Source organism: Gobio gobio, assembly GCF_949357685.1.
Source record: "Gobio gobio genome assembly, chromosome: 1".
Taxonomy (NCBI): Eukaryota; Metazoa; Chordata; class Actinopteri; order Cypriniformes; family Gobionidae; genus Gobio; species Gobio gobio.
The window spans coordinates 19,782,516-19,809,845 of NC_137097.1; the positions used below are offsets into that span (position 1 = coordinate 19,782,516).

The 27,330-nt window shown below is 39.3% G+C and overlaps 1 protein-coding gene across 1 annotated transcript; it reads left to right on the plus strand.

Moving 5' to 3' along the window:
• Positions 1-27,330, plus strand: LOC307123782 (uncharacterized protein). The gene is made up of 3 exons (XM_079812497.1): positions 1-66; positions 1,690-2,061; positions 24,875-27,330. Exons 2-3 carry the CDS (start codon positions 2,007-2,009, stop codon positions 26,161-26,163), a joined length of 1,344 nt encoding a protein of 447 aa, XP_079668623.1. The 5' UTR covers positions 1-66; positions 1,690-2,006; the 3' UTR covers positions 26,164-27,330.

The window sequence follows — 27,330 nt, forward strand, 5'->3', positions numbered from 1 at the left end:
GTGATTGATGTGACGTCATAAGGCTGCGCCGCGCTCCTGCATGTGTTGCGATTCTGCTGGAGAAAGGTTTGTGTTTAAAGTGTTTAAAGTGTTTAAAACTATAGAAACCATCTTCAAAGTTTTACAAGCAACGCAGATTGAATTACTTATTATTAAATGTAACATTGCATTGCTTTATCTAACATTTATCAGCGTTGTGTGAGTAAAGTAACAGAATAAACTCACGAGTAGAAACTGAGCACGTGTATGAAACTCTCTAGTGTTCATTATTAGTGTGTAGTGCTAGTGTTGAGTGTTACTGAGACTGAACTAGAGCTGATAGAGACTCAGTTCATCATATAAACATGAGTTCAGTCTCTGGAGAGTAGAGATAATGAGAGAAACTGAGCTTTATCACACTCTCTAGTGTTCATTATTAGTGTGTAGTGCTAGTGTTGAGTGTTACTGAGACTGAACTAGAGCTGATAGAGACTCAGTTCATCATATAAACATGAGTTCAGTCTCTGGAGAGTAGAGATGATGAGAGAAACTGAGCTTTATCACACTCTCTAGTGTTCATTATTAGTGTGTAGTGCTAGTGTTGAGTGTGACTGAGACTGAACTAGAGCTGATAGAGACTCAGTTCATCATATAAACATGAGTTCAGTCTCTGGAGAGTAGAGATGATGGAGAAACTGAGCTTTATCACACTCTCTAGTGTTCATTATTAGTGTGTAGTGCTAGTGTTGAGTGTTACTGAGACTGAACTAGAGCTGATAGAGACTCAGTTCATCATATAAACATGAGTTCAGTTTCTGACGAGTAGAGATGATGGAGAAACTGAGCTTTATCACACTCTCTAGTGTTCATTATTAGTGTGTAGTGCTAGTGTTGAGTGTGACTGAGACTGAACTAGAGCTGATAGAGACTCAGTTCATCATATAAACATGAGTTCAGTCTCTGGAGAGTAGAGATGATGGAGAAACTGAGCTTTATCACACTCTCTAGTGTTCATTATTAGTGTGTAGTGCTAGTGTTGAGTGTTACTGAGACTGAACTAGAGCTGATAGAGACTCAGTTCATCATATAAACATGAGTTCAGTCTCTGGAGAGTAGAGATGATGAGAGAAACTGAGCTTTATCACACTCTCTAGTGTTCATTATTAGTGTGTAGTGCTAGTGTTGAGTGTTACTGAGACTGAACTAGAGCTGATAGAGACTCAGTTCATCATATAAACATGAGTTCAGTCTCTGGAGAGTAGAGATGATGGAGAAACTGAGCTTTATCACACTCTCTAGTGTTCATTATTAGTGTGTAGTGCTAGTGTTGAGTGTTACTGAGACTGAACTAGAGCTGATAGAGACTCAGTTCATCATATAAACATGAGTTCAGTCTCTGGAGAGTAGAGATGATGAGAGAAACTGAGCTTTATCACACTCTCTAGTGTTCATTATTAGTGTGTAGTGCTAGTGTTGAGTGTTACTGAGACTGAACTAGAGCTGATGGAGACTCAGTTCATCATATAAACATGAGTTCAGTCTCTGGAGAGTAGAGATGATGAGAGAAACTGAGCTTTATCACACTCTCTAGTGTTCATTATTAGTGTGTTGTGTTGAGTGTTACTGATACTGAACTAGAGCTGATAGAGACACTCAGAGATTTAATGTGGAATTATTTTTCTTTCTGTTAATTATTCTCGTCTTAAACAGGACAAACACACAGAAAAACTCCTGGAGAAGCGACTGAGATCCACCTGACACTATTATTATAAAGATGGAGTTTATTAAAGAGGAGAGTGAAGACCTGAAGTTTGAAAATGTATTCAGTTTGAAACATGAAGAAACTGAAGAACAAACTAAGAAAGAGGAGAGAGAAGACATGAAGATTGAAGAAACATTGAGAGTGAAAGATGAAGAAACTGAGGAACAAACAGAGAAAAAGGAGAGAGAAGACGTGAAGATTGAAAAAACATTGAGTGAAACATGAAGAAACTGAGGAACAAACAGAGAAAGAGGAGAGAGAAGACATGAAGATTGAAGAAACATTGAGAGTCAAACATGAAGAGACTGAAGAACACTCAGGTTGGTTTCATTCTCAAAGCTGAACTCACTCATTTGATATTTTCAAGTCTACACGCTCACAGATCCGCTCATTATAACAAGCAAAGCTTATACTCAATGTAAATAATTTTTTGTGCTGTTAGATTCATTGGTTTATAGAGGGATTTTCTGTCGATCACTATAACAGACTACAGAAAGCAAGCAGTGCAGCTAAACTACATTCACAATTTGAAGAAAAGTTTTGTCATGTTTCTTAGAGTTTTGTCATGTTTCTTAGAGGACCAACGTCCACATATACCGCAAAGTTTCAGGAATGACGAGCGCTTTTAATTGACTGAATCCGCTATCCTGTTCTGCGAGTCGCTCCTGAAATGGCCTAGTCCAGGTTAGGGCTGTAGCGATACACTAATCTCACGATACGATACGATACTCGATATTCAGCTCACGATACGATATATATCACGATATTCAGCCAACGATACGATTCGATACGATTCGATATAATTTGATACTCTTACATCATTTTCTGAAAGATTTAAAGGGGACAGAGTGATTTTGGTGACATCTTGTGAGTGTTTCATTTACTTGGATTGAATTAACTGAACTGAAAACTAAAATCATCAATTACACAATATATGTCTGACTGGACAGAGAGTCTACAGCTTGCAAATGCTGGACAAAATGAATCAAAGATGTGTTCAGAAAATTAGTTCCATTTATTGAAACAGTGCAAACTGTATCTTACAAGCCTTTGAAAAGTAAATAAAGTGCAGTATTGCAATTAACAATGGAGTTTTAAAAATTGCAGCAAGTGGCCTGTTCTGAACAGTTTTCTTTGACAGCTTTTTTAGCTTGACACTGACATTTGGTAGTATTTCACATTTGTGTCACACAGCTTGCAAATCAACCGCAATGCTTTGTCTAAGTCAAGGGTCTCCAACCTTTTTTCATTTGAGAGCTACTTTTTTAAAAAGAAAGTCACAGAGAGCTACTTAGTATATAATACTTAAAACTCTTAAATAATGCATCATAATTCTCATATTAACAACTATCCAAACTGTTTTACACCTGAAAGAGTATAGTAGTAGTTCCAGTAGTCGGTACAATACCACTATTTTTTTTTAAATAAATGTTTTATTATATATGATGATAATCATAAGTAAATAATACATAAACATGTAAAGGCTGTATGCTGTTTAAAAGTAAACATTGTTTATAAATGAAAGATCAAGTGAAAAATAAGCAACCATTAATAATTATTATTATTAGTATTTATTTCATAATTATTATTATTAGTAGAGACGTATTATTATTACATAGAGACGTAGCTAAATGTACTGTAGGCTACAATCTGTAGTCAATCTCTTCACGTTAAACCGAACTTTTATTTTGACGGGTTGCCGTGATTACCAGTGTCTGTGTTCATGATGATCTGACAGTGGGTGCGCGTCTTATTCAGCTCCCTAGTTCAGTTTGGGCACTGATCAGGGATCAGCCCATTGACTTATGTCCTGATCAGTGCCCTGACTTCTGAACCAGGAGCAGAATGAGACGCAGCCAGTTTTCTCAAATGAAACGGTAAATTCTCATGAAGTGAGGTTTGTGTTCGTGTCGGCAGAGACTACAAAAGCGAGTGCGCGCGCGACGCTCGTCATCAAGCAGAGAGAGCAACCATTGACTACCATAGTATTCTTTTCCCTACTATGGTAGTCAATGGTTGCTCTCTCTGCTTGTTACAAATGTTCTTCAAAATATCTTCTTTTGTGTTCAGCAGAACAAAGAAACTCATACAGGTTTGGAACAACTTGAGGGGGAGTAAATGATGACAGAAGATTAATTTTTTGGTGAACTATCCCTTTAACAAGTAAAACGTGACAGACATATTCTCTTCATCCATTTCTACTCTGTTAAAGAAAAGTTACTGTAATGTTTGCTTTTAGACACATCAAAGCTGCATGTGGGAATTTCCTTTTGCCAGACTTTGCTCCTGATGAGTTACTATAAGCAATGCCTTAAATGCTCTCTGTCTGCTCATGTAAATGTCCTCTCTATATAAGATACGTTGTCCACAGAATGCTATTTAATAACACAGAACCGCATGTATTCAACCCACTTTTGAGCTAAAATACAATTATACAGCAGCTAAACCTATTGAGGTAAAGCTATACAAATACCACAGCTGTACAATTTTCACACCCTATACTAAATGTACCCTATACAATAGCCTACTCATCAAACATTCAGTGTAAGTGTAAACACATGACATAACATTATTTAATATTTGAATCACAGCATCAACAACTAGGGATGCACCGATACCACTTTTTTTCAGACCAAGTACAAGTACTCACATTTGGGTACTTGCCGATACCGAGTACTGATACGAGTACTTAATAATACCATTACAGTTCTTATTACAATGTTTTATTTTCATTAGATGTTTTTCACTTTATGACTGTAACAAAGTAAATACACAAATTGATGCTGTTGCTGATATTTTAATATTCAACTTGGGCAGCAGTGCCATATTTGTTTAGGAAAACACCATTTCACATAAATGCAACCTGTAACATTCAGTGGATTCCAGTACCACACAACATAGTAGCAGAACCACTGAATTAAATTATGTTATCATAGCCATACAGCCCTTTTCGGAAAAGTGAGAGGCTGATTCTTTTTGAAAAGAAGCTTCTCTGCATTATCAGCGATGAGCCGGTTTCTGTTTTCATCTACAATGTGTGTCACTGAGCTAGGGATGTGCGAGGCTAGTCGATTAAACGTTAGTGCTGCTGCAAGACAACTTGGAAAATACTAGTCGTTTACATTTTTTGTGCACATTTAAGGTTTTGCTTTAAATATATATACATTTTTTTTTACAAAGGCTATGTTTAAATTACTGTCGTGTAAATGTTATATCTTGAAATTTATATATTATTTTGAAAAGTGTATATTTGCAGCAAAACAAAATCATTTAATTTTACCTCAGGTTTTGCATGCGTTTGTGTTCTCTGGCGCTCGCGGAGGCTTCAGATAAATCTCCACTCGGGTGAAGGAGGATTTTGAAAGCTTACACAAAACTTTTCCATTTTCTTTCACGTCATGTCAAACTAGTATAACAATTAAGCTTGCTTAGGCTTGTTATAGTACTACCTGGGTTAGGCTAGCCATTGCGCACATCCCTACTAAACAGCCCTTCACTTTCAGCACTCACTACCGAGCGGTATCTGCCTCACGAGCGGTTAAGCTGGGTTTATACTCGCCGCGTCCGCACTAGCGTTCAGATGCGCGTGGCAAAAATGAAGCCATATTATGGCTGTCGTGTGCTTTGAGAGCGCGAGACCCCTTTGCACTTGGCGCGGCGGTGTGCGGGTGTGCACGGCAAATCATGTAACTGTCCGCGCGGCTCCGCATTCGAAGATGCGTTGCCATAAAGTGGTATCGGGTGCGGTTGTATCAGGGTAGTTTTACGAGTACGAGTACTTCACAACAGTATCGGACCGACACCCGAGTACTGGTATCGGTGCATCCCTCTCGACAACCCAAGTGCATTTTACCTCAAACTTGCGACTAGTTAACTTTCTAAAGTAGCAATCGCTTCTCAGGTCGACATTAACACACTGACAAAATTATATTCTGAATTAAAAATATTTTTATACTACTTTTTAATGTGTGATTGTGTAAAGGTGTTCAAGAGATGCCAACCTTTCGCGAACTTGCTTTCAATATCGAACACTCGTTCTCATGGAGACGGCGGTGCGCACGGAGGGGAGGGGCTGTGTGTGTGTGTGTGTTGTGTGTGTGGGGCGCGTGTGTATGTGAGAGAGACGCAAGGAAAGGAAATGCAGCTGAATGTTATTTGCTCTATGAAAGACATTTGTAAAGACGAAAACTAAGGACATTTAATCTATAATTTTATTTTAGTTAGTTTTGCCAAACACACATTACAGTTTAGGTTAGTTACCGTTTTTTTGTAAGGCCTCGTTTTTATTTTTATTTCAGTTAACGACAACCTAGTTTTTGTTTTTTCGTTCGCTTTCGTTAACGACTATAACCTTGGTAACGTTGACCTAAGTAGCTCTCCAGTCTGCAACGCTCTGAAAGCTGCCACAGTTCACACCAATGCCACGAGACGGTGCGGTGCATCATCTTGATAGCACAACGACTCTTTGTACTTCTGTCCAACTTCCGACTTTTCGGCTATTTTTTTGTAGCTGGATATATATCATTTGTTGAGTCTAAATATGAATGAGGATAGGGTTATTGATAAATCGAATTGTTATTGTGGTTCTTATTATCATTTAGGGGGCTTAGGAACATTTTGGGTTAGCTTCAGCCCCCCTAAAATAGGCCTAACGATGTCCCTGATGCTGAGGATACATTACAACTTACTGTCATGTGGTGTAATCGCTAAATCAGTGTTTCAACGGGGGAAAGACGTCAATATAACTGCTTGTAAACTAAACAATGTCATGTAACGTTAGCATTACATTTACCTCAGGCAGTTATTCAGTGTCCACAGAATTTTATTCACTAGAGAAATCAACTCTTTCACTAAATATATGCTCTATATTAGCCGTTATATTCATTATATTCTACTTAACCTGTTAGTGATGCCTTGATTATTTCATGCATGTTTAAATAAACCTGTCGTGAAAATGACAGACACTGTGTATAAAATTATATTTCAACAACGAATTGGAGAAAAAACTATTTTATAATTAGAGTTAGAAGTTAATGCAAAAACTGCCTTATGTGAAGTTTACATGTTTGCGTACTGTGTGTTATTTGAGTGTTGATTATTATACCTAAAATAAATAGCAACTGAATTTAGGCTAATAGTTTGGGCTCTGTTTAGCCTGGGAAAACCCAGAAAACTTCCGGCAAATTTAGATTTGCTCTGCAAGTAGTCTGGGAAAGAGCCCATTCAAGCCCATTTCTAATGCCTAGAAATCGCGGCACCAGTCAGAAAAGTTGGGGCGGGCTTATCGATAATGTAGTTGTTTAAAGCTCAAATCTGTGGTTTATTTATAAAGAGAGCAGCTTTTTGAAAATTTGATCTGCCGTTTTCGGAGTTGTGAGCTCCAGTGGACCAGCGGCGCTCAATCGATCATTAACCCCAGCGAGAGCAGCCTTTCCTCGGCCAGTCCTTCAGCCGCTGGCTCTGGTGTCTCTGTAGTGGTTAAACATAAGATATGATTCGTCTTGTGTAGATCTAACGGCTGATCTTTGCTCTCATTAATCTATAATTTGTTCCCTGACAGATCGTTTTGTCTGAGGGCAAAGTGAAGTTTCATAACTTTATATTTGTAAGCTATTAAACTTTACCGTTGTAGTCTCCTAGCACTGACTTTGTTTGACTGAATTGCTTTATTTATTGTACAGCTTCTTATACCTTTTACTTATACTTTTATAATGGCTATTGATCACACAAACTGACATTTAACAAATAGAGACTGGGTTGTGTTTTATGTCATATTTCATTCATTACAGTGATAATCATAGCTTATATCATGCACACATTAATGTGTGTGTGTTTTTATAAATGTAAACGAAAAGAGGCCGGGTTTTTTTTATATTTCGTTTTGTTATAAACATGCATTGAAGATAATATGCATTGCCTGCACTACATTTGTGTGGCTATATGTTTAAATATTTTTTTTTAATGAAAATTAAAAGAGGTAGAGTGGTGTTTTATCATATATTTTGTTTTATTGTAGCCTAAAATATACAAATATATACTGAGTGATACTGTCAAGAACGCTGCTTGTCCATTAGCGGAGTAGGCGGACTATTAACTAAATGCCGGCGGGGATTCCCCCGAGGGGAAGTGCTTAGGGAAGTTTGCAAGTGCGTGTCTAAAACTGGAGTGGAACGCAGCATATGATGTTTCTCCGTCGCTCTGCATACGTCATCTCCTTCATCGCTCTGATTTTAGGTCTACCCAATTGCGCCAAGAGGCATTTGAGCGACGCCCATTGGTGACGCCCCTTTGGAAATGAAGCTTTGCTAGACCATAACTCATTTACTTCTGAGAATGGTCTGGTTTTAACCAGGCTAGGCTCTGTTGTGAACCTTTAATATTAATGTGCAAGTAAGGGCTCCCTATATAATTTACAGAAATATCTTCAATAAACTTTTAGATATCATTTACTTCATTCATGGACAGGCACTTTTTTTTCTTCTTCAGTAAACCACTGTTAAATATAAAAAATAAGTAAAAAGCAATTTTGTAAAACTGCTGTACCAAACTCGTACCGAACCGTGATTTCAAAACCGAGATACGTACCGAACCATCAGTTTTGTGTACCGTCACACCCCTTATATTTATCTATTTGTGTCATGCGTCACAACACTTCCTTGAGTTCCAGGCGTTTCCGTGTTGTAAATAAAATCATTTTTAAAATATTAAATGTGTCATTCTCTTTCACGCTCAGAAATGTCAGTTGCATTTTAAAATCACAAAAAAAAGCGAGCCCCACCCCCCGCGACACTGTCACCTTTTTTACTCTGAGGAGTTTGCAGGTCTGAACACTAGATTCCACGTAAATATGCCAATTCTGCGATTCCATCCGTGATCACGGAAATTATAGGGCCCTAGACTCCCTACAGCCAGTCTTTGTTTCTTCATAAGCCACTTGTGCTATTTGTGTGACAAAATCTGCCATGATCAAACCATCAGTGATGAATTTGAACAAATGCAACACAAATCTCCTGAATTTGCTGAATAAATGCACATTTGTAACCTATGTGACAAAACGGCGAAACTCCTAATATTATTTCCAATGATTCAAAATTATGTTAATTTTCCAGATTGAATTATGTTTTGAATTTCCTAAAGGTTTTACCAGTTTTCATGATGTGAATCAGTTGAAAATGATATCGCCACTGGGACGTTCTAAAACGCTTAACATAAAAATGTGAAAAAGTTTAACGTGGCTTAATTAACTAAGACAGTGTTAATAACAAACCACACTCAGTGAACACCATGCTAATAAAGCATACTATGTACAGAAAAGGGAAATAATGCTGTCAGGGGCGTAGCACCAAATTCTGGCCCCTGGGTACAAACCATCTTGCTGGGCTCCCGTACCAAATACCATAGTGATACCAATGGGTGGGGTATTGCATTTTTATCTAAAAAACACTTAAAATGTAAACAAAATAAGCCACACTCTGATTAATATATTTTTGTTTTATTGTCAATAGTACTACTACTTACAAAAGAGATGACAAAAGGTCTAGCAGGTCCAAACCTGGACTAAATCAAATACTGTAAAGCAGTTCTGAACAATGACCATACCAAATGAGAAAAAAACTTTGGTCTGAACATTAATAAACACTAAATAATGTCAGTTTTTACTAAATGCCCATTGACGGGTCTTTGCATGTGCAAATTTGCTGATGAGGTCTTTAAAGTCCAGTTTTTTGGCCTCCTGACTATTTCTACAGAGAGTATGGCAAGGCTGTTCAGTCTATCCTGGGACATTGTTGATCTTGAACGTGCTTTCAGTAAACTTAAAATTGTGAAGAACTATTTCCCTCCAGCAACAGTCACTGGGAGTGTACAGAAGATCCTCAAGCCAATGCAAACTTCTCCAAAAATGCTTTCTAGCTGCATTTTGTATATGGCATTCAGCAGCTCCAGTGGTGAAGGAGTATTTGGAAATGTGTCTCCATGAATTGCTTTTAAATGAAGCATTTCTTTTTCAAATTCTGCTGTAAGGTCTTTGTTGTATTTTTTTATTAGAGTCTGACACGAAATCTTCATCTGATCTTCTGTCATGTCAGTAATCTTGAGAAAAGCTGCAAATGTGTCACATACAGATGCTGTGGTCTGAAACCTTGCGGATATGTCACTTATAATAGAATCCAGTGCCTAGGGTTGGGCATCGTTTTGATTTGAACGATTCTGATTCCGATTCCGATTCTTAGTTTCGATTACGGTTCTTTTCGATTTTCGATTCCGATTCTTTGAGGGGTGGATTCACAACATGTCACAGGCTCATTTCACAGAGGAAAATTTTATTTTAATTCAATAATGAGTTTTAGTTTTGGGACTTTCTCCGCTGGCATTTTCACTTGCTTTGCTGCAAAGGTGAATGGAGTTTCACACCGAGTCCCGGTTTAACAACAGCATTAGCAATCATATTAGGACTGCTACTAGCGTCTGCAATTTGCGTATAGCTACATTTATCTACGAGGGGGAAAAATAATTTCAGTAACGTCGTTGTTCACCACAATTCGCAATTTGGTCAAGGGCTTTGTTATTACACTACAATCACTTACCTGATTATGACGAGGTGGGATAATGTTAGTTCACATTGAAATGAAAATAAAGCCATCTTTTACTCACCCAGCTGTTGTTCAAATGCTCAATGAATATGTTGTATGTTGAATAATGTTGTTCAAATATATGAATATTGTGTACCGGTTGTCATGACAATATTGCACGAGGCTACTGCGGCTTGGAGTGCGCACACACAGGAACACGCGTTCCTGTGTGTGCGCACTCCAAGCCGCAGTAGCCTCGTGCAATATTGTCATGACAACCGGTACACAATATTCACTTAAGGAGGTTATATTATTAGTATTATTTCTTATCATATACGTTATAGAAAAGACGAGAATCGCGTTTTTTTCTATTGAGCATGATTTCTCAAAATGGTGCGTGTGCGTGTGTGTGTGTGTGTGTGTGTGTGTGTGTGTGCTTATCCTGGGTGCAATGACGAGTGCGAGTTATTATAGTAGGCATGAGCTCCGGCGGCTGCTGACAGCTCATAGTGTACACAGAGGAGTGCGCTCAGAATAACGGCCGAGCTCATGTGTTTTGACTGAATAATACGGTTTCTTTCTCGCAAAACCTTATAGTGTGCCCCCTGAACACTTTCCATATGGCGCGCGTCTCCCTGTATCGTTGCGTGATACATTTGTTTATTTTTTGTAATGTTTTAGCTGATCGCCATTCACTGTCATAATAGGAAGGAGCGCGTGCAGGAACAGTATTTTAAATGTCATAGGACATAGGGCACTGGGACAACATCAGGGTAAGTAAAAGAAGGCTTTATTTTCATTTCAGGATGAACTATCCCTTTAATAACGTTGGTTAGCGCGGGGTTGCCCGAGGAGGACAGACCTGCGCAGCATTTCAAACACGCTACACTCGTTAATTTATACACCACATATTTGTAGTGCATCCTCCCGTGCAAGAAATAAGTTTGTCATATGTGTTGCACTGTGCCGACCCAGGCTTTTTTTTAAAAGTAAAATAAAGCCACACTTTTGAGCGCCGCTTACCGTGCTCCATGGCTGCAACAGAACAAACGGGCGCGGCAAGCACTTCCGAAAACTTGCGCGTTTGGAACCGATGATCGGAATCGAAAACAAAATTTCTAAACGATTCCAATGGCATCGTTATTTTTTAAACGGTTCCAAGTTGGAACCGGTTCTCGATGCCCAACCCTACCAGTGCCACATAAAATATGTTATGCTTGAATGCTTGTTCTGCATTTTCTTCAGATGTATCCCCTTCTGTCTCATCATACATCCTTTTTCTTCTCTTCTTTCTTTTATCTTCACCTTTTGAACTGAGTTGGGATCTCCATTGCCTGAGCAACCAGTGTGGCCTCACCAAGCAGGCTGTCCCATTCATTGCGAAGTGCTTGCATTTCCTCTTTTAAACATGCGATGTTTGCAGCCTCCACATCCAGTGAAATATTTCCTGCTTGAAGAATAATATTTCGATTCTCAATGCACTGCAGAATCTTTACCCACACAGTGAGGAGAAGAACTGCATCAAACTTCGAAAAATAATCTTTAAGACCATTTGCCTCATATTTTGCCTCATTGGTCAGATTGCAGTTGGCAATTACGCTGTCTAATGCTTCAATAATTGAAGGCAAATGAGTTGCCACAACTCGAACAGCCGCAATACGAGCACTCCAACAAGTCTCTGACAGACGATGAAGAGAGCAACCATTTTTTTCTTTCAAAATTGCCCATCGTTCTGGACTGGCGCTGAAAAATGTGTACAGACAATTAATACATCCAAAAAAAGTCGAAACCTGAGGACAGGACTGCGCAGCATGTACTCCCACCAGATTGAGAGTGTGGGATGCACAAGGACTGTATGTTGCAACTGGGTTTTGTTGTAAAATCTGAGCCTGAACACCTTTCACTTTGCCTGACATATTCGCACCATTGTCATACCCTTGCCCTCGACAGTCTTCCAATGCTGTCTTTCAACATGTCTAGGATCATTTGTGAAATTTCCTTGCCTGACTTTTTATTAAAGTCTTTGAACTGGAGGAATCTTTCTGTTATCTCCCAAACACCACTGTTTTTGTCTTGATGCACATATCTTAGTAGTAGCACATTTTGCTCTGTGTGAGATATGTCAGGTGTAGAGTCACAGATCACTGAGTAATAAATTGCCTCTTCTCTTTCTGCAAGAATGCTGTTCAGAACTTTTTTGCCACATAGTCCTGAAACACAGAATGAGTTCATTGAACTAAGGTAATGAGTTAGCCGTGATGCCTTCTTTGCTCTTACTTTTTCAAGATGCTCATGTAAAATGGGGTCATAATGTGATAACAACTCAAGAGTGCCGAGAAAATTTCCATTATGGACATTGTCTAGTTCCAGGGTTTTGCCTCTGAATGCAAGATTTCTTGAAGCCAAATGAATGGTCACATCCAAAAGCCTCTCCAATAATAATGTGTTCTTCTCAATTTCTGTCAGTATTTGTCGTTCAACGTGACTATCCACACCTCCTGCTGCCAATATGGAGTGCTGAAGACTTTTCCATTTCAAATAGCACTGCTTATGGGGGGCATGTGTCTCATGTTTTGGAAACTTTTCATACATTTTTTTCCATCTGACGTTTGCTGTTTTAAGCCCATCTTTGCTATTTAGTGCACTTTTTGATGGTGTTTTCTGCTCATGAGAGAAGAGCAGACATGGGATGCAGTATACAGCTTTTGCACTTTCACTATATATAAGCCAATCTCTTCTGATTTTCTCACGGCCATTAGCGGACTTTGCATACTGAAGGTAAGTTGGGAATGGTTTTCCCTCCATATCTTTAGGTGTGATATTTCCAATACCAGGTTTTGCTCCACCTTCACTGGCTAGCATTTGAACAATAGTTTTCCTGTGCTTATCAGTAAGAGTTGTTGGCCATAATCCTGGGTCCTCTGACAATCCCTCACCAGTATCCCTAAGGCTCTCATTCTCTTCTCTTTCCTCTTCAGCTCTGTCCTCCTGCTCCTGACTACCTTCATCACATTCTTCACTTTCCCGCTCATCACTTATATGAATATCAACCTCATCTTCTCTTTCCGCCTCTGCTACAAGAGGAAATAAGCAAAATGTGTACATTGTTATTGTACACATTTAAACTTTAAACTGTAATTAGTAATTACAGTTTAAAGGGATAGTTCACCCAAAAATTAAAATTCTTTCATCATTTACTCACCCTCAAGATTTCCTTTCTTCAGCTGAACACAAAAGAAGGTATTTTGAAGAAAGTCGGTAACCAAATGACTGATGGACCCCATTGACTTCCATAGTAGGAAAAAAATACTATTGAAGTCAATGGGGACCAGCAACTGTTTAATTACCAACCTTCTTTAAAATATCTTCTTTTGTGTTTAGCAGAAGAAAGGAAATCATACAGGTTTGGAACAACTTGAGGGAGAGTAAATGAAGACAGAATTTTCATTTTTGGGTGAACAATCCCTTTAAAGTTTAAATGTGTACAATAGCAATGTCCCCCTTTTTGCTTATTTCCTCTTAATTACTAAGTGTTAAAACAGGCAATTCCGCTAAAAGCTCACCTTGTCTCACGGTCACATCCACCTCACTGTCACTGCTTTCACCTGGCCCTGATGAGGGGCCTGCTGCTGCAGGGTCTGAAACTGAAATATATGGCTTCAAATGGTTGCTAAAATATCCTTTATTGTCACAATACCTTTTTTAAAGTGTAGGCTAAGTACAAGTTAATTGCTGATTATTTGTCTGTTTAAAATAAATGCAGACTATAGAATCACAGTGTACACTAACCACCAAACTAGACATTCAGTCTTTGAATTACGTTTTGAAATAAGTCATTTTCAATCATTAAGATGTGCATTAAACTGAGAACAATCCTGTTCCTGTACCTGTAACAATCCTGTATCCAATCCTCGTGAGCGAGATAATTTGCATAACAATGCGGTAAAATAGGCGCTAACGACCTGTGTTTTAGCGGGTGTTAGATTTTGACAATGGAGGGAAATATATAGTGTTTTCATGTAAACTTCTGACTCTGGGGAGAACTGCAGCAGAAGAGGAGACAAGCTGCGCAGCTGCCTGGAGTGGCAGTGTGTTGAGCTCCCAGCTCCGCCTCCGTCTGCTTCTCACTCCCTGAATTATTTACCCAGAAATATTGTTTGCTCGCTATGTAGGGTTCGATACTATAAAGTATTGGTATATTATTCAAATAGAGTACGAACATAAATGTTTGCTATTCTACCTATAGTAGATATTTTTGTTAAAACAATGTCAATGCTCGAGGATGCATTTGGAGCTCACCTTTCTTTTCAAAAAACTGAGTGAGCAACTGCTTGCCGTCATTTGCCTTTCTCTCTCTAATCTTCTTTTCTTTTCGTTTTTGAGCCCCTGATTTTCCTTTCTTAAGGAAAGACATGACTCTTCCCCTGTCTTCCTAGTTCATATTACGGCGAACTTCAGCTCCTGTCCTTTGTCTCATTAACTGATTCAATTTCACCGCAGCAGAAGCACCTGACCTGCGGGTCGTACCATTTACATTGATTCCAGTGCCTAACTACAAGTTTAGTTTTGCACAGGAACTTTTTATTTGTACATAAATGCTATACAAATGTTAGTGCATGTATATGTATGTATAGAAAACTGACTTCTAAGGGCCCCCCCCCTGCCTCGGGCCCTGGGTACTCGGTACCCTTTACCCCCCCCAGTCCGAGGCCCCTGAATGCTGTGATGTCAGTGATGTCATCCAGCTCAGTTCAATTATCATATAGTGTCAATGCGGGCAGATTAATATATTTGAATATTTAGTGATGTATACCATTTACATAATTTACATCTCAAGCTACTCTACTGTCAGCTCAAGTTTTTGTCAAATCAGACACCCCTTCATTAATGGGATAGTCACCTTCAAGCCATACATTCGTATTTATATTAAAGGGGTCATGAACTGGCTTTTTTATTTTAGTATACTGTTGTCTGAGGTCAACTTATGACGTGTGGTTTTTACATTCAAAAACATAATGAATAAGTAATAGGCTATTGGTCTTCCCTGGTTTTGAGCCTAGCTCCTGAAACGCTTGTTTTTTTTAAAAATGGGTGTGCTGCACTGAATACCTGGAAGTAAACGCTATTCAAGGTCAGCCTCTTTCTGTAATTTTCCACACATCCTCAAATAACCCCATATGTCTTTCATGCAAACACTTGGACCCTCAAAATGAGATGTACCATGACCCCTAGGGTAGGGCTGTAATCAACCAAAGAAAATCTTGGTCGACTGAAGTCCTGAAATTTTCGACTAAAATCGACTAAAAATAAAGTTAGGGGGGGAAAAAAACGTTAAATTAATTAGCTGCGCACTGTGCGCAGTACTTGGTGGCCTTGTTGTCTGCCTAAATTAATTATAAATAAACATAAAAAAACTAGTAGGCTATATATAAAATCGTTTTTGACCTGATTATTTTGCACTGAAATGAGTCTGACACACAAGTCTGTTGGCTCTGACAGCGCTGCATCACGTGCACCTGCGCAATATCATAGCTTATGATTTCTGAAAATATGTTGTCAACTAGTGATATCATCACAAGAACTTTTGAGGAATATGCAACATAATTTAGACAAATGTTTTTGTCATATGTATTATAATAACTGACAGACACTATCATTGTAGCCGCTCTGTGCAGCTCGAACATAGAAATAGCTCAGCTTCGCGGCTGAGACACGAATAGACTAATAACTTAAAGCTTTTACTCTTAAACACAAAAGGCACGTCCACTTTAATAAAAAAACTAATATTTATTAAACAAGCCAGATCAAGTGCAGAAACTAAATCAAGTGCACCGTCTTTATGTAATGTGACATGTTTCGTCGAGCTGTGATATGCAAACTGTTGCTTGCAAAATTTGCATTCGACTTTTTTCCCATTTTCAATTTTTTTTAAAATGCTGCCATACTGCCGATGTCTTTGTTGACATGGTAGAAGAGGACTGACTAGGAAAACACTCTCACAATTAAATAAATAATAGGCCTATACAGCAAAGTAGCCTAACGTTACTTCAGTCTGTCTCTCTTCTCCAGTGGGTTGGGCTAATCCAAAATAAGTGAAAACAAGGGGGTGTTCTGAAGACAGACTGTTACCTGTGAAACAGGGGTGCTCTGAAAACACCCCCATTAGCAATCAGTGCTTTCCACCTGATGAACGCGGCCAAACTGATGAAATGAACGCGGCCAAACTGATGAAATGAACGCGGCCAAACTGATGAAATGAACGCGGCCAAACTGATGAAATGAACGCGGCCAAACTGATGAAATGAACGCGGCCAAACTGATGAAATGAACGCGGCCAAACTGATGAAATGAACGCGGCCAAACTGATGAAATGAACGCGGCCAAACTGATGAAATGAATGCCCTAACAAAACACTGATTATCTGGTTCAGGTGTGTTTATTTGGGGTTGGAGCTAAACTCTACAGGACAGCGGCCCTCCAGGGCCGTGTTTGGAGACCCCTGCAGTAATAAGTCCTGCTCTGCTGCCATCTACTAGCTATAGTAGTAATATAATGTCTTTTTTTGTTTTGCTACATCTTAAATTTACATTTAATCATTTAGCAGATAATTTTATCCGAAGTGACTTATAAATGAGGAGAGCAATAGAAGTAATTAACCAACAAATGGGTAACAATATACAAGTGCTGTGATCAGTCCCAGTTAGGACAGTACATGTAGCAACTTTAAAAAAATATATATAAATATGGAATAGCAAGTGCTAATATTAATGGGTCAAATGTTGCAGAAGTGTCTTAAAAATGGCTAAAGACCCAGCAGGTGTGTTGAGAAGGTCATTCCACCAGCAGGGAACGGTCAAGGTTAAGGTTGGTGAAAATGATTTTGTGCCTCTTTGAAATGGCACCATAAGGCGTTGTTCACTGCAAGCTTCTGAAGGACATGTAGGTCTGAAGTAATGCGTTTAGGTATAGGGGTGCAGAGCCAGTGATTTTTCTGTGGGCAAACATCAGTGCCTTGTATTTGATGCTAACGGCTATTGGCAATCAGCACAATTTTATGAGAGGTGTGTAGGCCTGTCGCGATAGTCAATAAATCAATCGCACGATTAAAAAAATTAGCTCTAATTTTTCCGGCCGCGATAATTTCCAGCGTCATAATTTTTGCAGAGCGTTACATTATTTGATCACGCTCTTATACATTGTAAATGCTTCTAAGCGCGACAAGACAAGAGAATGCGCTGTCAATGTCCTGTCTGTGTGGCTGCATCTCGTGTCAGCTAATCGAGGGACACTGTTCTTCGTGATCCCACTGTTCAAACTTTAGTTAGTGTGTAATGTTGCTGTTAGAGCATAAATAATACCTGTAAAATTATAAAGCTCAAAGTTCAATGCCAAGTAGGGTTGGGTTCCGAAATCCGCTTCCAATATGGCACCGGTACTTATATAACCGGTATGTACCGGACCGAATCAGAACGCAGATTTCGGTTCCTCATTTCGGTGCCAAAATTCAAATGTGCTTTTGCGCTTTGGCTGAGCCAGAGACAGACGCTCAGCGCTGGTCACATCACAACTCATGACAACTATTCAGTGTTTTCAACGACATCATGTTCATTTCAGGTTTCAGACATTTAAATGCTCATAAGTAGCTACTAGCAAAAAACACACACTGATGTCTATGAAAGCGGCAATGACAATCCTTTCAGACGATTATAATTTGACTAACGTTACATGTTTTATTCACATCAGATAAATGCACATTATATAGTAACTATAGCGTTTACTCTGTTCTTCTTCCAGTTCACTGGTCACTTACTTTCATGTATTTCGTGAGACGAGAATGAACTCAAGTGTTGTAAATCCGACAGATCCGATTCTGAGGCGCAAACTAACATGGCGCCGCCCATTGCGCTTTATAGATCAACTAACACACATTCACTCACACATTTGAACATCAGATAGTTCGTGACACAGTTAAGAAGTTTGTGAATATTTTGAATAAAAAGAAAAAACGAAATAAACCCGATACAGCTGAGCTGTCAGCGCTATTGCGGCTGCTGTGTGTCATGTGAGAAACATGACGCGTCACCATGGAAACATTAAGGCGATGCGTTCAAAAATATTTAGCCAGAGAATATGATCATATTTCAAAAAAGAGCTGAAGCTCGAAGCTGGTTAGTAGCATACCAAGAATACAGACTACTGCTGTTATTATTGTAATTAAGAGTTATATTAGGCTTGTTGTAGTTGGGTTAGGTGGCTTAGGTTTTACTGTGAATTTGTAAATAAGTCAATTATAATTTGTAAATAAGTAAATTGTGTTTTGTATTTATTTATATTCATACATTTAAGTATACATTAAACTTTTAATAAATGGTTCAATTTAAATAAAAAATAAATAAATAAAAAGCCATTTAATGTCATCCACCTCGTTTTGTGGCCTTTTAAAAAAAAAAAAAAAGTATCGGTTCCGGTGCCTAAACGGTGCCTGAACCGATACTTTTTTTTTTTTTTAAGTATCGGTTTGGCACCGGAATCGAAAAAAAACCAAACGATACCCAACCCTAATGCCAAGCGAGATATTTTATTTAACAGAAGTTCCCTTTCAAAGCCTAACAGCCGGTTTGGACTACATCCCTCTACTTCCTTCTTTAATTACGTCAGTACAACAGTTTGTTGACTAACCTCCGCCCACAAGAATACGCTAAAAAGGGGGCGTGGTCTTGTTGCTCTCCCACGTGGAGAAGAAGAAGTGTTGTGTGAAGAAGAGGAAGTGTTGCGTTGCTTTTGAGTGTGTTTGTTGCCATGTCGTCGAGACGCTGTTATTTTCATCCCGGAGTCAAATCACCTTTGTTTGGCTCTCCCAGGGACGCTTTAGAGATCATTGAGCGCATACATCTCCCTGCTAAGAGGCGTGACCTTTCCGTGCAACGTGCGCTAAGCTGCTGTCAAATCACAACACGGGAACCGCTGGCACAATCAGAACTCGTTACGTATTTCTGAAGGAGGGACTTAATAGAACAAGGAAGTCATCAGCCCGTTTTTAGGACAGTGAAAACAGCGGTACACAGATCAGTAAATTGTGTGAAAAATACTGTTTTTTTACACGCGAAACATGAACGCATGTTATATTGCACACTGTAAACACAATCAAAGCTTCAAAAAAAAGACGAAGAACGGGACCTTTAAATAACGTCTTAAATTAACTTAGAGTTGTGAGGAAATGAGAAGGAAAGGGAAGGAAACGGGACAGCGCGTCAGATCCGCGTCATGTTCGTCAGCGGCCGATCTTAAAGTGACAGTAGCACTGATGATGGCACAGGTAAATACAACATATGATGATGGGGTTATGTAAAGATTGTTTTAAGTTCACTTAAATTAAAAGTTTTTTTTTTAAAGCCTAATAAATGTGAAAATTGGCAGCTTTCAGTTATACTGTAATGTAACATCATTAATGTTTCATAGAGACATTAATATCAGTGATACTGGCCTTCATTCATGAAAAGATGCCATTACAACACGTTTAAAATATACTGTCTTTAAATTGTTTCTACGTTAATTTGGAGAGTAACTGAAATTATTACAATATCAAAACATTAAAAAAGTATTAATCGTGATTAAGTAGTTGATTTTTTTTTTAAACGATTCCCAGCACTACCTAAAACACAATCATCTGTTGTAGTTTTCCCCGCTGTTTATTCAAGTGCATTTTTTTGTTAGCAGACTGAGAGTCCATTGCTTTTTTGTTTTGGTTGTTTTGTTCATTTATTATGGATATTTAAAATAATTTCCGTTTTCAGTGTTAAATAGTCTTTAGAAATAAAAGTTTATTGAACTTTGAAAAGGTGTACCTGCATTATTAAGCCATTAACATTATTTTAGATGAAAATGGTCTCAGAACGACAATATTATTGCAATAATTTCTTGGCCAATTTATCGTCCAGCAAAATTTATTGTGACAGGCCTAGAGGTGTGACATGCTCGCTCTTCGGCTTGTTAAAGGGTAACTAAACCCTAAACCAACTTTTTTTAGTTAATGATCTGTAATACTGGGGCTTTATTAATGCTGTTCATTGATTCGAGTAAATGTTTTGACATTTGAGTATAAAGTGTTTTAATTCTATAAAATATGGTGTAAAACCGCCAAAGTGCTGCCCTCTTAAGGTTGAACGGTGGCTACTGCAGTTGAATTTTCCTATTGGACGTTGTGGTACATCGTGACGTAGGATGGTACCTCCAACGGCTCACTATCCGCGCCCCTAGCACGAGCTCACCACGCCCTCAGAAATGTTTCCCCCAATCACATGATGAGAACGGCTTCACTCCAGTATGAACTGTCATATTACATGAAGTAGAAACATTATGAATGAAACTCACTTGACACTTGCTTTAACATTGTATTGAAGAATATACGGTTAAAGGTCCCCTTCTTCACGATTCCATTGTTCAAACTTTAGTTAGTGTGTAATGTTGCTGTTACAGCATAAATAATACCTGTAAAATTATAAAGCTCAAAGTTCAATGCCAAGCGAGATATTTTATTTTACAGAAGTTCCCTTTCAAAGCCTACAGCGAACGGCTGGCTTGGACTACATCCTGGTACTTCCTTCTTTAATTACGTCAGTAGAGCAGTAGAACAGACTAACCTCCGCCCACAAAGAAACGCGAAAAAGGGGGCGCGGTCTTGTTGCTGTCCCACGTGGAGAAGCGGACGGTCACGTGGAGAAAAGGAACTGTTGCGTTGAGTGTGTTTATCGCCATGTCATCGAGACGCTGTTATTTTCATCCAGGAGTCAAATCACCTTTGTTTGGCTTTCCCAGGGACGCTGTAGAGATTATTGAACGCATACATCTCTCCGTTAAGAGGCGTGACCTTTCCAACGTGCGCTAAACTGCTGTCAAATTACAACACAGGAACCGCTTTCACGTGCGCTAAGCTGTGGTCGAATCACAGCACAGGAACCGCTTGCACAATCAGAACTCGTTTCGTATTTCTGAAGGAGGGACTTCATAGCACAAGGAAATCACCAGCCGTTTTTAGGACAGTGGAAACGCGGTACACAGATAAGTAAATTGTGTGAAAAATACTGTGTTTTTTTACACGCGAAACATGAACACATGTTATATTGCACACTGTAAACACAATCAAAGCTTCAAAAAAACACGAAGAACGGGACCTTTAAATAATGCAGTTGTTAGTACACGTCAGGCTTTTCTTGCGATATTATTGCCGCCCGTCATGTGTACAGATACTTTTCATACATGAGACGCGCTTTCAAACCCTGACACGCAAGTGGTTGCCGCGGACGCAGATAGATTAGGTCAGTGCTCTTGCGCGGCTGCTTCACTAGCATCGTCGGCATCGGGAGTTAACGCAGTTTGAGCAGCGACTTGCATTGATAATGCTCTGACCCTGTGTCTACAGATAGTTCACCCTCCTCCACTTCAGATGAAGGTAGGAGAAATGACCGCTCTGTTGCAACGCTGGCGTTACTCCAGTCATTCTCCATCTCTGCGCCTCGCGAGTCAGACAGCTGTCAATCAATCCGTCACTGCGGGTCGCAGGTGCACGCCCTCCGCTCAGCCCCGCCCTCGGTTCATCCCCTCTGTCCGCCGGGCTCTGCCCACTTTTCCAGCATTTTTCAAAATTTGCCAGTGGGTGGAGTTAAGCTCTGAGCAGGGGTTTAGTTACCCTTTAAAGACAACTCTTTCTGCAGCATACTGGATCAGTTGCAGAATTTTGACAGTGATGCTGTAATGCCAAGAGAGCATTACAAAAGTCCAGTCTGGATAGAACAAGAACTTGTACAAGGAGTTGTGCATGCTCTGATAGTCAGGGCCTGATCCTCCTAATGTTGTATAGGGCAAATTTGATGGACCTGGCAGTTCTAGCAATGTGGTCTGTGAAGTTCAACTGATCATCAATCACAACTCCAAGGTTCATGGCTGTTCATTATGTATGATGAACCGAGTTTCGGGTTTGTCGAGACCACAAGCAGTTCTGTCTTTGCAAGGTTGAGTTGATTCAGCAAGAAATGTCTGTCAGGCAGGCTGAGATGCGAGCAGCTACCGTTGGATCATCTGATTTGAATGAGAGGTAGAGTTGAGTTTCATCAGCATAGAAGTGATAGGAAAAAACATGTTTCTGAATGAGAGATTCTAGTAATGACATGTAGATGGAGAAGAGAAGTGGTCCAAGCACTGAGCCCTGAGGCACCCCAGTATCTAGATGTTGCAACTTAGACACCTCACCCCTTCACGACACCCTGAACGACCCACCGGAGAGGTAACCACTGGTGTGGTTAACAAACAATGTTTTGGTAAACACATTAAAACATTTAAAATGAATAATATTTAGAGGTTTAAAGTGCTGGAAAAGTGTGAAGCACTTAAAAAGTGCTTGAATTTAAATCTAGGAACCCTGAAATGAACATTGTAAAAACATTTGACTATTTCCGCCACAATACCATGGTTACAGTTAGCGTTACGTTATTAAATCCATGGTGAATGTTGGTGAAAACTTGCATTTTATACTTCTTATACCTTACATATTTCTTATACCTCTTCATGGGCTCAACATTTAATTCAGTAACATTAAACAGCTTTGCTGAATAATGTTTGACGATTGCGGGAAAGATAAACACCTCAATCGGAATAAAAATGCCCAAACAGAATGAAACTGTAATCGGCTTGAGAGGGGTGGGATAAACCTTTCCATGAACTGATCAAACGAAAATGGCGGGAAAGCATTGTCATTAATGATAGAAAATGGCAGGAAAAGGCAGGAGTTAATCACTTCTCCTGGGTAATATAGATTTTTGATTAAAATAATTTTTAAATAAAAAAAAAAAAAAAAATACGATCTGAAGTGTGCCTTTTGACTGGTTCATGTCTGGTTCATTTGACTAGTGTGATCACTCCATAACGTGCCCTGGCCCGCATGTAGAGGTGGCACGGTTCGCTTGTGCGATATAGCCTCAAAATGATATCACGGTATTTCAAGAATATTTGCGATAACGATATTTATGGCAATAAAGAAAAAATATATGGAACAAAGTTTTATTTGTTATTGTAGCTGGCAGGCAGCAGCATTTATTAGTGCAAACAAAAGTAAGGGATTTGTCCATCCTTTTCCAATGAGCTACTGTCATTGATGAGAGAATATTTCATACGAAGTGTAAATCTATTGTCATAAGGTGGCAGCAGCAGCATTAAATGAAAGCAAAGTAGCCTTGGTACAAGTTATTAGTGTTTTCACTGGAAATCTTAAGTAAAACTATAACATAACATTTTAGTTTAACAATAACTAAAGTAATTTATACCATGGTTCGCTGAATGTTCGATTCTGATTGGCTGGAAGGTGTGCAATAAAATCGTTTAATGCACAGGTAGTTCCAAGTCAGTTGAATCATTGTTCTATATAAATGCGCTGAGGTGCGTTTACATGGAGCACTGTAATCGTTTTAATGAGAGGGGTGGGATAAACCTTTCCATGAGCAGATCAAACAAAAAATTCCACCATGTAAACGACCTGATCCGATTACTTTGAGTGTACGTCTTTCTGTAACGTGATATACAGCACACGCCTCCACCACTGAAGAGTGCACGCTGCACTCACAGTAGGCTATAATGTTGATTGAAGTGTTAAACTTTTTATTTCGTAACAAGTTATGAAGATAATGTAGGAGTAATCTCATCTGAAAGCGTTTGTCCCAGGCACTTTCTACTTCAACTGCCTGGCAGAAGAATTTATTTTTCTGAGGTGTTTCTTACAGCAACACCAGATCGGTTTAGATAACGACTCATGTAAACTGCCCATAGAATCGTTCAATCAGAATGATTTTAATCGGAATTACATAAAAGTGTGCATGTTAACAGGGCTTTTGAAGCGCTCACTCATACACACGTCACTCGCATACAGAGAGCGGAGATCGCGTTGCACATTCAGGAGCACAGAAACTTGTTATCAACGCCGCCCGCGACTTTTAGCAATAAAATATCTAAGTTACTGGATCACTTCATTATATTTCTCAGCAACGATGGGGTTACATCGCTATTTTTAAGTAAAAAACACACATCTTCATTAAGAGAGACGCTGAACAGATGCAGTCTAAAAGGTACGAATCTCTCTCGATAATTAATTAAAATAAATGCTATAATCCATTCAATCAAATAAATGTAATCTTACTCGCTACTTTATCTCTGTGTCTGATTCAAAGGAAGCAGGATGCTAGATCTAACAAACTTTAACTGACGAAAATAACCGTCAATGTTACCCTTCCGGTCAAATATTGTGCTACAAACATCAATAACATCTTTAAGTTGTCAATGTTTTGTCAGTTGTCAAGAGGGCTGACCTCTTGTCAGCCTCCGATTACGATTTAATACCTAAAAAGGGAGCTACTTGGTTACATGCTGCTCTTCTAGTATACTCTCAGACAGGTGTTGTTGTTGTGCGTGCTAGGGAACGTAAATGCGCCAACTAGGATGGGTTATATATCACACTACCCTATACCCAGCTATTGATGCTTTAAATGTCTAAATTGTTTTATGTCTGTTTCTGCCTTAGATCTCATGGCATTGAAAGAGGCAAGTCATGAACTCAATGAAAGGGAAGAAGAGAAAGACCATTATGATAAACATCATGATTTCATGACTGGAGAAAGATCAACACAGGCTAAAAAGACTTCCTCACAAAAAAGAGCTCAAAAAACAGGAACTAAAAGTCAATTAACCTGCCCACAGTGTGGAAAGAGTTGCAGAAATAAAGGAAACCTTAAGGAACACATGAGATTTCACACTGGAGAGAAGCCTTACACCTGCCAACAGTGTGGAAAGAGTTTCAGAAATAAAGGAAACCTTAAAGTCCACATGAGAATTCACACTGGAGAGAAGCCTTACACCTGCCAACAGTGTGGAAAGAGTTTTGCTCTAGGTGTAAGCCTTAAAGTTCACATGAGATTTCACACTGGAGAGAAGCCTTACACCTGCCAACAGTGTGGAAAGAGTTTCAGAAATAAAGGAAACCTTAAAGTCCACATGAGAATTCACACTGGAGAGAAGCCTTACACCTGCCAACAGTGTGGAAAGAGTTTTGCTCTAGGTGTAAGCCTTAAAGTTCACATGAGAGTTCACACTGGAGAGAAGCCTTACACCTGCCAACAGTGTGGAAAGAGTTTTGCTCTAGGTGTAAGCCTTAAAGTTCACATGAGAGTTCACACTGGAGAGAAGCCTTACACCTGCCAACAATGTGGAAAGAATTTCACTCGAAAAGAAAGCCTTAAAGTCCACATGAGAATTCACGCTGGAGAGAAGCCTTACAACTGCCAAAAGTGTGGAAAGAGTTTCACTCATAAAGTAAACCTTGAGGTACACATTCGAATTCACACTGGAGAGAAGCCTTACACCTGCCCTCAGTGTGGAAAGAGTTTCACTGATAAAGGAACCCTTGAGAAACACATTAAAATTCATACTGGAGAGAAGCCTTACACCTGCCAACAGTGTGGAAAGAGTTTCACTCAAAAAGAAACCCTTAAAGTTCACATGAGACTTCACACTGGAGAGAAGCCTTACCCCTGCCAACAATGTGGAAAGAGTTTCACTCGAAAAGTAACCCTTAAGGAACACATGAGAATTCACACTGGAGAGAAGCCTTACACCTGCCAACAGTGTGGAAAGAGTTTCACTCATAAAGTATCCCTTAAGAAACACGTGATAATTCACACTGGAGAGAAGCCTCACACCTGCCAACAGTGTGGAAAGAGCTTCACTCAAAAAGGGCTTCTTAAAGGCCACATGACAATTCACACTGGAGAGAAGGCTTGCAAAACAAAGCAAGATCCATACAGACATGGATGAGTGAGTTTGGTGTGGAGGAACTTGACTGGCCTGCACAGAGTCCTGACCTCAACCCGATAGAACACCTTTGGGATGAATTAGAGCAGAGACTGAGAGCCAGGCCTTCTCTTCCAACATCAGTGCCTGACCTCACAAATGTGCTTCTAGATGTGCTAAAATAAAATAAAATCCCATAAACACACCCCTAAACCTTGTGGAAAGCCTTCCCAGAAGAGTTGAAGCTATATCTGCAAAGGTCTGGCCAGGGTTAGTTCACCAAAAAATGAAATGTCATCTATTCCTCACCCTCATGCCGTTCCACACCCGTAAGACCTCCGTTCATCTTAGGAACACACATGAAGATATTTTTGTTGAAATCTGAAGGCTCAGTGAGGCCTCCATAGGGAGCACAGAAATTTACACTCTCAAGATTCATTAATGTACTAAACACATATTTAAATCAGTCCATGTGAGTACAGTGGTTCAATATTAATAATTATAAAGCAACGATAATTATATATATATTGTTACGTCCAAGGACGTATTCATTTGTGTATTGTATACCAAGAGTGTTATTTGCCAGTGCATGTGTTTCTCTCTCTCTCTCTCTCTCTCTCTCTCTCTCTCTCTCTCTCTCGCTCTCTCTCTAATTGTATGTCTGATTATTAGGATTGATGGCCACCACCTGTGCTCGTTACCTGTGAGCGCTGCCCGCGCACTGACTGGTGCGTGTCCTGAGGAGTCTAATATAAAACCGCAGAGAGAGTACTGAGGAGGGAGAGAGACAGCGCGGCGTTTGAGATTGTTCCGCTCTCCAAGTCCAGACGAGCGAGTTGCGCTCTGTGGTGTATGTTCACAATGTGTGTGAGAGGGTGCCTTTGTAGTTTTTGTTATTTATGATTAGACAAGTTTTTCTATGGGTAACGTAGGGGGAGAGGATACCCATTACTTTTCTCCCGTTTATGGATTAGTTAGGGAGTGAGGGAAGTTATATGTTTTTGTTTTGTATAGGTAAGTTAATGTTATTCCCTTAGTAGTTAGAGGTATTGTTTTGTTTTCTTTGGACTTGGGCCCTCCTCCCGAGGTAATACTTTAGTTTGAATTCATTTTGTAATATGTTTTTCTACTTTATATCTTTCTTTTTGATAACGCCTGCTGACGTTAAATAAAAGGCAAACGCGCCATGAG